The sequence below is a fragment of the Taudactylus pleione genome, unplaced genomic scaffold, assembly GCF_031769625.1.
Source record: "Taudactylus pleione unplaced genomic scaffold, aTauple2 ptg000127l, whole genome shotgun sequence".
NCBI classification, from domain to species: domain Eukaryota; kingdom Metazoa; phylum Chordata; class Amphibia; order Anura; family Myobatrachidae; genus Taudactylus; species Taudactylus pleione.
Genome location: NW_028284529.1, coordinates 2,104,790 through 2,117,601, shown reverse-complemented (window position 1 = coordinate 2,117,601; position 12,812 = coordinate 2,104,790). Strand labels below are relative to the sequence as shown.

The following is a 12,812-nucleotide window of genomic DNA, read 5'->3' as shown; positions in this document are numbered from 1 at the left end:
ACTTGTTGGTCCGTCGTGTGTGTGAGTAGGTCTTTTTGAAGGGGATTATTAGGAGGTTCCATTTTTTCACAGATCAAGAAAAACATAAATAAGATTTTGATTTTCACGGTTGTGGGGAAATCCCTTGGTCATGGTCTCCCTATTATTGTGGGTGTCTAGCACTGGGTCTGCTTAAGGATTTGAGTGGATTCTTACATTTTTTTTATATCAAATGAACATATGCTCTATCCAGAACCTTAACTAGACATTTTGGTGCCCTGTGCTAGAAAGAGCATTGGCGCCCTCCTCATTTTTCAAAGGGACATAATGCACCCAAAAAAGGGGAATGGCCTCATGGGGAAGGGCCAGGGAAGAGATACGGGAGGCCAGGAGATGCTGGGGATGAAATAAGAGGAAACTACAAGTGAGAATGATAATAAACAGACATTTGACAGGCCCAAACAGCGCCCCCTGACCTGTGGTGCCCTGTGCCATGGCACTGGCCGCACTACCCTAGCTATGGCCCTGGCTCTATCTATAAGAGAGAGAGAGAGATATGGGTATATCACATGACTCACTGATAGAAAAATAGGATACAATACTACTTTACAGGGGATATCATATCAGTTATATACAGTAATAGACACTGGTGACAGAAGTGCTGTTTGCTTGAACATCATTGTTTGCATTGCTTTTATTGGTGGAGTACATTTTACATGTATTCGCACTGTGGGCCTGATTCAGACCCGCTCGCGAGCGCTGAGCTCTCGCAAGCGGGTCGATGTTGTCCAAGTGCGCATGTGCACGACAAAAGCGGCTCCGTCGTGCGCATGCACGAGTCCCGAATAACGATGGACAAGCCGTTGTTATGGGTCTCACACCAAATGGGGCGTGCTGTCGATGGTGATTGACAGCACGCCCCCTTTGGTGGGCGTGCCGGGGGAGTGACTGCCCAGATGGAGGCGTTCCCATGGGAACGCCTACCGTCTGGTGCCGGCCCCACTGACATCACTAGTGATGTCAGTGGGAGTGCTTTTGGCTCTGATAGAGCCAAAAGCACTCCAGGGCTTGTGGCAGCGAGACCCTACCGCAAGGGTCTCATCGCAAGCCCGATGGTCGCGATGGTCTTGACCATCGTGATCATCATTTTGGCCGCTCGCTATAGCTGTGGGTGGTCACCCACAGCGATGCGAGCGGCCAGGAGGCCGCTCCAAAAAGTAGGAGGGACGGCCCTGATTCAGAGCGAGCGCTCTGTCAGAGCGCTCACCGGCTCTGAATCAGGGCCTGTGTCTGCTCGGAAACCAAGAGTTCGCAATACTTCAGGAGCATCTCCACTTGCAAAGATAAGGTGTAGCTCGACTGTAATGGGGGTGTTTTCATGTAGGCAAAGTTCAATGAGTGGATGCTGATGGAATTGCCAGCTATGCAGTGTTGGGTTGAAGAAAAAATGTGTAAAGCTCCGCATACAGGCGAATAGTGCATTTATGTCTGTGCACGCCAATGCAGGAGCAATTATAACCAGCTTGCAACTAATTCTTCAGCAGGCCTTCCTGTGGAAAAAAAAACTGTAGACACTGGGGTGCAAATCTCCAGCAAAACTCCAGTCTACTAAATGGCAATCACTGTATTTGTACATTTCCATTTTGTTGCATTTATAGTTTATGCATAGTGATGTGATGATGATCAGTTCATTCTGCTGTGTGATAAGACTAATATCGGACTTCCTGTCAGTGAAATGCAAAGCGGAAAATTTTTTAAACACTTTCGAAAATTGCGCTCATGTCTAGTAGTGGCAGAAGCATTATGAAATCACCATAGTTACTGATGCAAAAAAAACTTTAATAATTTATTGGAATATGATAACAAATAAATACAAAATATTAATTTCATACATTTTCAAGACTTAGAAGAAACTCTTTGGTAAGTGCATTTACAGCAATGTCTAGTCATTTTAATTGGATACAGATTTTCATTATCAAGTCAAATAAAAGTAATCAAAGTTGTTATACTTAGAAAGTGGCAATGTTTTTGCGAAGTTTACATCTGTTAAATTATATTTTTTATAATAAGGCTCCTGTGTGTTTCAATTTTCACTGGATCGTGCTTGTTTTCCAACTAGAAGTTATAAAATCAAAGTGCAGTTTCTTGTAATTTACACTTAAATTGGATAACTCTAATGGTGCATACACACGTAGCGATCAGCCACCGATACGATATCGCTAGCTGATCGTCCTACACCCTCCCTGGTGTGCTGGATGATCAATATCAATCATCCAGTACACCACCAAGTCACCAACGACTACAGCGACCCGCGATCAACGATCGTGAGTCCCTATAGTAACCTGCTCGATATCGAGCAAGTTGACCAGCATGCACGGCCGATGGACGATATCGCTATCGTCCATACGTGGCCGCGCATCGCTGGTCGATGGTGAGTTGGTAGGGGCTTTAAAAATTAACTATTTTAACGATATCGTTCAAATCGCTCATTTATATCGCTACGTGTCTACGCACCATAAGTCCACAGGGAGCACAGAAAGAGGTTCCAGGATATTTGACATGGATTTGGATTTTATACCTTGACATTTTTGTTCAGTTTTTCTTTTCAAAAATAAGGGAGCCTTGTTTTATAATCTTAGGTAGAATTAATTAGCTAATGCAGGTTACTATATATTTATGTTAAAAAGATGTCTCAAAAGTGTAAACAGAGTCACAGTTTGCCTTCCCAGCAATATTGAGATGTTGATCCATTACAAGCCTGAGAAATTTCCAAAGTCTGTCACCAGGAAAGATGCTCAGTTCTTACATCTAACTGTATATTACAAAGAGCATTTTGTAACATTATGTACATGCCTGTAAAGGAGACAGATTTTTAGCTATTTTTAATATATTTGGAATAATATAGGCCATATTTGTAGGTAATCTATATTCAATTAACATTATCAACTGTGTTGGCCATTCAGCTTTGTGGACACATTGTGTTCTAATAGTATCAATAAAGTGAATTTTTAGGAATTTTAAACTTCCATTTTTTGTTGATTTATTCTTAGTGCTTTGTATTCTTCTAAATTAAGTGCTATAAAATATATATTTTTAAAAATAAAAGAAAATTAATACTACAAGCACCTCTGAAATCATCTTAGCGCAAAAGAAAAAATGTAGGGTTTTTTTATGCGAAAACTTGTTTTCGATTAACTGAGGAAAACATACCAGTAATTTTGAGTTCACATTCTATTAAAGACTGTAAAATATTTAAACATTTAATACATAAAATGGTAACACTTTACTATACTAAATTTTAAGATCAGTTAATTGATTTCCCTTGCTCGGTGCCTGCTACAAATCATACACATGCTTGGTGAAAGGTAAGATAATAAAATAGATATACTGTATGACAATTAAAAATTGTACTTCTGTGTTATACACATTAGAAATGGACTAGAGTATAATTCCCCTGTTATTGCTGAATTATATTTCAGATGGCTGACAGGTTGTGTATATTGGAAGAATAGCTACTTAATATAGTCAGCTAGAGCTTCACTCCTGGGTTAAACGTAACTACAATCTAACTAAGATCTATATATATGGACCAATAGTACATGTTCAGTATTTACAGTCTTCATAGAATACCACTGACAATGATAAGTGTCCCACAAATACGAAACAGGTGGCTTATTATTATATTATTGTTTTTCTTTAGTCGGCCAAGTCCAACACATCTTCTGATATCCATGTGCTCTATGTATTAAAACAGCTATCCAGGGCAATAGCACAGCAGAGTTTAACTTGATCTTTCCAAAACCTTCCGATGCCAGTTTGTTCAACAGGAAAATATAAATAAATGATAAATTAAAAGCTATATAATACAATAGGTAGACACAGAGAAACATAAATATTTTTCAAACAGGCAAAAAACGCTTGATCTATTTAATCAGTGCTATGGTGAGGGGACTAATGACCAACAGTCCTGGGTGTCACTGCTTGTCCCAGGAGAAGAGTCACTGCAGGGATCCATCACAGTCCATTCTCCTATACTTTGTGGTTCAGGTTCAAAGATGCCCAGTATATTTGCTTGGGAATTTGCTCCAACTTTAGTTATACCCTGGTCTCCAAGGATGTCAATGAGAAAGTTGATATATCTCATGGCCAATCTTAGAGTTTCATTCTTGCTTAGCTTCTTGTCTGGTGGATGTGTGGGAATGAGTTTCCTCAGCTCAGCAAAAGCACTATTAACATTCTGCTGCCTCCATCTCTCCCTGGTGTTGGTAAAGATCTTACGTGTCATTCTCTCAGCAGGTCTTCTACAAGGGGATTATTACAAACAATAAAACTGTGTTTAGTGTCGCTGTTTAATCCTATGCAAAAAGGAAGAACAGTACAACAAAAAAGTAAGCTTTACAATAAAACCCATACTGCTAGCTAGTGGTGTAACATATAAGTATTATTTTACCATTTCAAATACAAATGCATCCAAATTAGCAGCTGATTATTTTGGACACAATCTCAAGATTCATTTTTCCATTTCAAAGCAATTAAAGCTCTTATGGAGCTTTTATGAAATACCTAACTATTATTTTCTTGCATTTGTATCACTTAGATTGTGTGATGCATTGGCAGAATAAAAGCAATACCCCATACATTTGCAGTAAATGTCATGGTTAATAAACCAATATTTTTTTGTTTTTCAGCTGAAAAAATACACTGCTCTTTTCTAGGTAATATTACTCTCTTCATAAAATATATTTTCTTTACATTACACTGGTTACTTGTCAACAAGGACACTGCTGACAAATATTACATTTTATAGGATAAAGACGTCAAAGTGCACTGACACTGACCAGTCAAACCTAACACCTAATGAATTAATGTATAAGATATAACATATCACAGTAAATGTTTTTTTTTCTGGTCTGGAAATCTGAACTACTTTATTTACAGGATATTCTACAAATAAGTAATTGTGCAAAGCAAATTCATTTTGTATTACACGTGATTTTAAGAAAATTACCTTTTTAATAAGAATTTTAAGTATGAAATGGAAACCAGACTATGTGTAATAAGAATATTTTAACAGGTTGAAATTGTATTTCTCAGGGATTTTTTTCTTATTTTTATTTGCTGGTTATTAGTTTAAACAAAGATTAACAAAAACCCATACAAATATTCACTTGGGAAAAATGTGTTTTGTAGATATCAACAAACAATAATTGTATTTTTATAATGTCATACGCTAATTAGAATATACATATATATATATTAATTATAATCACATTTGTTGTATGAATTTTACTCCTGGCAAATGTTTTGCATTTAAAAAAACAAAATGGCAGACTAAACGAACGTAAAGGGACAACTAGGAGCAAACAGCAAATGTAATTACAGTTGTGAAACGGTAGCAAACACATATATTATAATAACTAAATACATAGTAATTTATGGTCACATAGGCTAGCAGGTTTACTGCTGCATCATTAATAACAATCCTATATCTGATACAACTTTTACTTCAATGCAGTGTATATATATATATATATATATATATATATATTGCATTTATATATAAATCTATGATATTTAAAAAGATAAGCACCACAAGTTCAAATATTGGAAATATGGTACTAGATTAAAGTTATAGCTGATGTACCTAGCAATTCAAATAGCACAAGTCATAAACAAGTATTGTCATACACTTACTGTTTTGGTGAATCCTCAGTGTGATCAGCTTTGTTGTGTATGTTCAGTTGAACATTATGCACCTTCACATACAGTATACAGAGTTGAATCTAGCTAGTCCTGTCAGTGTCTGACTAGTGTGTCAAGCAGTGAATGTGAAACCCTCAGCCACATTTATAGGAAGCCTGCCTCTTTGTCCGACGTGTGTCACTGCTGGTCCCAGAGATGCTTGTATATTTTTGTCCTCCTGGGAGAGCAATGATCCACACTGATCCCTCCCTAACGTCCCCCCTGCACTGCACAGGTATAATTGCATAATAATTACATGGCTGTTTCTGCAGGGTGATGGTGATTAAGAATTAATTTGGGGACATTCAAAGAACAATTTTGATATAAATAGTATACTGTATTAGTATAGTTGCACCTTTTCAAGAATGACTCATTACAGACCGAATCTGTACGAGAGATGGGCAGAATTGTACAATCAGTGTTTCCAGGTAGCACAGGGTTTATAATGTAAGAAACATTATGGGGGTCATTTCTTTGCGCAAAATGAAATAAGTCAAAACAGTTACAAATATGCATTTTTGAAAAAGTGAAACATATAATGATTTACCCTGATATTTGTAATGGATTATTATTACTATCCTTTATATTATCATCATATTCTGCAGTGTTATACAGACTATACGTTCGGCCGCATAATCCATAACCCAGTAGAGCTTGCAATCTAGTGTACATACCACAACTCACAAACCTAAACATATCAGATACAATTAAGTTAGCAGCAGCTTAACCTACCTGTATATCTGAGGACTGTGAAAAAAAAACTGAGGGGAAGACAGAAAATAAACATACGTGAAAAGGACATACAATCGCCACAGGGATAGCAGCCTGGTCAGAGTCAAACCCAAAGCTTTATGTGCTTTAATATAGCAACCACTGTACAGATCACTGCAATTGTGTTCTCTACGTCATATTGTAAAGCTGCATTTTGATCATGTGAACATGTACTAATCATATATACATAGCATTCTGTAAATCATTTATTAAGCTTTTTACTTTATAAAGACTATGTACTTGAATGCTTCTTTTTTTAAGCATGAGTTATATTGAGGCATAAATGGTCTATTTAATTCACCTGTCTACCCAAGTATATATAAAATACTGTATATGGTCTACCAGTGATGGATATCATAGTTAAGTTAATCTAAGTGTTAAAGTGCAAGTAATTTATAGCACCATAGAGCAAGATCAGTGCAATACTAGGTGTAAGGTACAGTACCAACATTTATCTGTCAATTTATTTTATTGTTACATTATATTCATGTTAAGCATATATTTCACACTATGAGCAAATTATACAGAATTTTGGATAATTATTAGGTATGGGTTCTGTATTGTGTATTGTACAGCCATCTGTAGTATATGCAGGATGATAAAAAAATTAACAAAATGGAACAGCTGGGTTTGTCTTTCTAGAGAAGAAAGACACATTTTCCTTCATGTACTAAGACACAGCTTTGGTTTCAGGTATGGACAGAGGGCATGCATGAGCCCTGCAAGAGTAGTGTCTGGGATTAAACCATTGGCACTATCTCATGGATACTATGGTAGTAAGGTCTCAGCCTTACAGTGTAAATATTTTTTAAACAATTTAAGAATTTAAATGGAGACTGGAACTCCAATCACTGCAGAGATGTCATTAGAACCAAGGTAGTTTTTAATTGATTTTGAAATGATATAGAAACCCTTATGTAGAACACTGCTTTGTAAATTCAGGGCAATCATTTTAAATACTTTCTGCAGAAATTACACATTTGCCAAAAGTAGTAGTGTAGAGAGGTTTCTCAGGGTGATTGAAAGGTATCTGGTATTTTTGAATTAAGGTTTGTTCTATAAATTTACCTGCACCTACACATTCAGGAAAATATCAGAACAGAAGTATGTAAGATGAGGAAAGGACAATATATGTTATTAGTAGGAATGCTGTTGGTACTGCCCACTATGGCCTTTCCAGATTAAATTAAGCTTTTAGGTTTCCCAGTTTCTGGAGTCAATGGCTAACAAAGTGCCTCTTCATACCACAATACATACACATGCCAAAGGATCCTCTGTAGACGTGTTCTCTTTTTACACATATAGACATGGTCTACTTGCATTGGTTCCACTCGAAAGGACCAATGGTATCTTGAAATTAGAAGCTGCAGAGGTTAAGAGATTGAAAACATCACAGTCTGTAAATTTATACTTGAGGTTAATGTACAAAATTAAATGGCCGCACAGTGACACAGTGTAAAAATAATAACAGGCTTCCAGTGACCATCAGCATCATCCAGAGAGACAAGAAGACAGAACTTCACAGAAGACAGCTTAGGTAAATGTAAATTGGGAAAATAGAAGGGTTTAGAGAGACATTGTAGGGGCATATGGAGTAGAGGCACCACTGGGGCATATGTGGCACTACTAGGGGCATATGGTGTTACTGTGAGTGCATATGGGGCACTACAGTGTGGAGGCATATAGGGTATAGGGTGCTTAAAAAATTCTCACACAGGGCCTAATTCAGAGATTTAAGTAAATTCGATGTTTATGTAAATCTCCATTGTTTGCTGATTTGGGCATGCCCAGGGGCCCCACTACACACATGCACATCTGTTTCTACGATGTTGATCGTAGTGGCCCAAAGCCACAACATGATTGACATGCTGCGGGCGTTTGGGGACAAGGACGGGGCGGTGAAAGCCCCATTTTCTGGATGTTCTAAAGCTAGTGGTGCAGTTTCACTGGACCCAACAATGTGATTTTGCCGGATAGCCTGAGCAACCTATAGGTTACTCGGATGTCCGATGTTCACGCGGTTGATCCGATGCTGTATCTGCGGATGCAGCAGCGGATCAGAGAAGCCAGCGGTGGCCATCTTTTTACTTAAGACACCTCCTGTGGCTTTTGCATATTTTAGCAGAGCTGCTGCGTACAAAGACACAGTGGCTTTGCTATAGCGTCCATCTCTGAATCAGGTCCATAGTATGCTAGTAAGACCTAGGTAATTTGGAGTTGCGTGTAATGCTGTATCTGCCCCTATATACCTTATATAAATATATAATATATATCTGTGATATAAATATACTATTACACAATCATAGAATGAAATGTGATCATTAGTGAGGAAGCATAGTACTGAATTGTATGTACCAGGATTTCCTTTTGTGTCCCTGTGTAAATGTAAAGGATATGTTTGTCGTTTTTTAAGGCACTCCCATCAATTTTGATATTTGTATGGATGGCTTTAATATATGTATTTACATTCAGACTAAAAAGGTCAGACATAACAGAAGCCAAGATGTCTATATAAAACCCGATCCATACTTGCTGTCAAGATGCGTACAACTCCTACACTATGTGGTTTTATATTTATGTCCAGTATGATGCCATTTGGCTTTTGCTAAGATGTGAATGAGGGAATTCCCTTTCCAATTAGAGGGCCGGTCCAGGGGCAGTGTATTTCTGGGCTCTTTAGCAAAACATAGGCCTCTGCTTAAGTTCCTGGGGCCCCAAGCTCTGCTCTGAAAACTGCAGATAAGGGGCCTCTTCTGGGAACTCTGCTCTGAGTAGAGTGGAGGCCTGGGAGAGTTCCGCTGGGGGGTGGGAATATAAGAGCCTCGTATTGGGGTACTGGTATTGCCAGTATATATTACTATATAAAGTAACAAACAATGAATGGAAAATACTTCTCTCCCTATGTATAGTAACAAACAGTGAAATTTCATTTTCCTACATTATGGAGTCAAAATAGATTAATTCTGGATTTGTATTACTGATCAAAAGCATATTCTATACTGCCAAATGAGAAAAATAATTCTAGGGGGCCTATGTATCAAGCTGATTTTTACATAAAATTATGCAGAAACTAAAGGCACAATGCAGGAGAGTTCACAGAAATCTAAGGCAAAGTGCTAATTAACGCTGCAGATCGCAGTCTCCATTATTATCAAAGGGGACTGCGATCTCACCCCTATGTACTAAACTCCAAACAGCTAAGCTTTTCAGAGCTTAGCCCTGGTAGTTTACACCGTCTTCAGATGGTGTAAACTGCTGTAACCTTATGGAGGCTCCAGGTGCAGGAGAGAGATCTTTCAATCTCTCCCCCGCAGGTCCTGAAGCTGACACTGTGTGCATGCCCTGTGCGTATCCCCTAAATGCTGGGGATATACCTCGCAGGGATAGCGGTTACCGCAACAGCTGTCCCTGCGAGTACCCCTTGGTACATAGCGGGGATTTTTTCATTAAAAATTAAAATATTCCCGGCGAGTTGGATACATAATAATTGCAGCAGTGCCATGATTATTAGTACATAGGCTTTTCAGCAATTACAAATAAAATAAGACGATAATTGATTACACTATTTACCAATTTATTAAGCTACGCCTGAAAGAGTAGTTATCTTCAGAGGTCGCATAATTATATGCTTGGTGTCCTTCTGTGTACAAGTGTTTCAGTTGATTTCAAATAAATCTACATGTTTGTGAGAGGTTGATAGATAGTCATTGCAGTGATTCCCAAACTCTGCGCTGTGGCTCCCTGGGGCGCCGCGGCTCTGTCACCGGGGTGCCGCTTTGACCAGTGGCCTATAGAGACCGGCCAGTGTATTTTTTTGTGTGTGAAATATATATATTTCTTTGCACAGGTGGGAGAGGGGTTGGCATAGCGAAGTAGAGCAGAGCGGTGGGGGGCTCGCAATGAGCGTGGGGAGAGCTGTCACTGTAAAGCAACAGGCAGTGTATGTCTGTTGCTGAATAGGGCCCTACAGCGCAGTGCGTTGTACAAGATCAGACAGGAAGTGTCTGATCTGATCTGAGGAGCAATGCTGCAGAACGGCACCGAGGTTCACAACTAAAGGTAAGTAAGTGGGGGCATGGAGAGGAGCAAATTTAGAGAGATGGAGGGGGCAAAAGGAGAGAGATGGAGGGGGCAAAAGGAGAGAGACGGAGGATACAAAAGGAGCGAGATGGAGGGGGCAATAGGTAAGAATAGCACAGTGTTTCTCTCTTTTTTAAATACTTATTATTATATTGACCCGACTATTTAAAAAATGGGACTGCCCAGTAATTATATTGACTTAGATGTGTCTTGAAATAATTATAGAGACCCTAAGGGTGTCTCAAACTGAGAAAGTTTGGGAACCACTGAGTTATTGTATTTTCAAATAACTTAATTATGAAGATTAAAGCACGCTTTAAACAAAACTGAGAAACAGGTTACTGAAAAGCAAAATTAGGAGAAGGATATAATGAAATGTAAAATACCTAGAGGTGGAATTTACTTCAGCATGATAGCATCCAATAGGAAAAATTAGCACCACTGTAATATGAGCCTGATTCAGCAAGGATCGCTATTGTGATTGCAGCTGCAATTACGCACGCAGTACAACTGCGATAGTATGCTAATTCATTGCGATCGCTATACCGCCACATCACTCCATAATGACGTCCGCTTTACATTACACACATCCGAATTGTTTAGCAAGACTGCGAAAACATCGGTACACTTGCACAAGGTCAGACCTTACGCAGAAATTGATAACTTCAGCGCATGCTATGAGGCCTCAGGCTGCGTAGGGCATCGCAGCAGATAATGTATGCACGCCCATGCAATGGTGTTCAAAAACACTGGCACGCCTGCGTTTCGCCAAACACACTGGCACCCCTCCCCCCATCACCACCCACAAATGTCACTTCCTGTCAATCACTCTGGGATGGGTCTGCATAGTCACTGCGATCACAGTCCCGATCACAGCGGCTGGTTTGCGCAAGCGCACTGTGATGCATGCAAATGCGCAGTACGGAACAATCGGCCGATTGCGTGCGTATTAGCAATTGCGATCCAAGCTGAATCAGGCCCTATATACAGTGAAATGTGCAGTCAAAAATCACACTGAATTGAATTCCCCATTAATATCCCAAGAACAATATCAAGTCCATCAAAATAAAGAGAAATTGTTAATTTGCCTAGAATCAGACATCTTATGACAACTCTGACAGAGTTATGATTATTCATTATGGAGATGGGAGAAACGTTGCAAATGTGCCCTTTATGTAGGTGTGGCAAAAGGACACCATTGTTGATGAAACCATACATGAAATCTTGGCCAGAGTTTACCCTAAAGTATGTAGGAGACCAGCATACAGAGCAGAGAAAGATTCTATTGTCTCATGAGACTAATGATTAACTTTTTGCCTAAAACCTAAGTGCTTTGTATGCAGCAAACTTAACATTGAATGTCAGCACAAAAACATTATGACTGCTGAGACCCATTATTGTGGGAGCATAATGCTATGAGAAGGCCTCTCTACTTCAGGGACTGGAAAACCTAATAAGACAGAGGGAGATATGGATGGAACAAGAAATAGACAAATCTTGAAGGAAAACCTACTAGAGTCTACAAGAAAGCGTTGACTTGAGAGAAGATTTTTATTCCAGAAAGACAATAACCAAAACCATACAACAAAAGGTACATTCTAGTGGTTTAGATACATAAAGTGAATTCCTTGAATGGGTAGTAACAATCTAGATTGCATGGAAGGTTTGTTTTATTTATATGTGTAATTAAAAAAGTGTTAGAATTGTTTTGATTTTACTTAGAGTACATTTTGTGCTGATCAGTTGAAATAAATACATTTTGATTCCATGATGTAAGAAAATGATAGGTGTAAAAAACGGAACAAAAGAGAAGTTACAAAGAAGCCATGTAACATTTTAAGGTAAGAAATAAAATAGATATTTAAAAAAATACTTTATTTATATTTGTTGGTAATTCTAGTGTTCTTTATCTATTGATGCACATATGACTAAATTATATCCCCCTTTACTCAGGTTTGAGCTGTACTTAATGGGCTAGAAACTGCCCTTCATCAAAGTACTTTTAAATAACAGTAAACTATATGTACACACAACAATCAGTGGATCACACCTTTTACTGGCCTGAGACAATTTCTCAGTCTAGCCATCTACTTTGCTGGTAATGGAGTTCTACTATTTGTTAAGTGTAACATATTACATTAGACATGGCCTCTTAGCAGGATTTGTTATGCTTTTTCCTGTGTTCAATGAGTGGGGGAGGTTGTGAGGGAAAAGAGGTGAGGGCGCTGAAGTAGGAATTT

At 38.6% G+C, this 12,812-nt stretch overlaps 1 protein-coding gene across 2 annotated transcripts; it reads right to left on the bottom strand.

Annotated features, from left to right (window-relative positions):
- Positions 1-1,900: 1,900 nt before the first annotated feature.
- TAL2 (TAL bHLH transcription factor 2) lies at positions 1,901-5,786 on the bottom strand. 2 transcript variants are annotated; one of them, XM_088472641.1, is made up of 2 exons: positions 5,674-5,786; positions 1,901-4,334 (listed from the first exon to the last, which is right to left on the bottom strand). In XM_088472641.1, exon 2 carries the CDS (start codon positions 4,262-4,264, stop codon positions 3,917-3,919), a length of 348 nt encoding a protein of 115 aa, XP_088328767.1. In that variant the 5' UTR covers positions 4,265-4,334; positions 5,674-5,786; the 3' UTR covers positions 1,901-3,916. The 2 variants fall into 2 exon arrangements, with proteins under 2 accessions (XP_088328767.1, XP_088328766.1); XM_088472640.1 differs by having other exon boundaries at positions 1,901-4,280.
- Positions 5,787-12,812: the final 7,026 nt, after the last annotated feature.

Excerpts from the sequence above, each read along its gene's own strand:
- TAL2 (XM_088472641.1), bottom strand. The coding sequence starts at position 4,264 with ATGACACGTAAGATCTTTACCAACACCAGGGAGAGATGGAGGCAGCAG.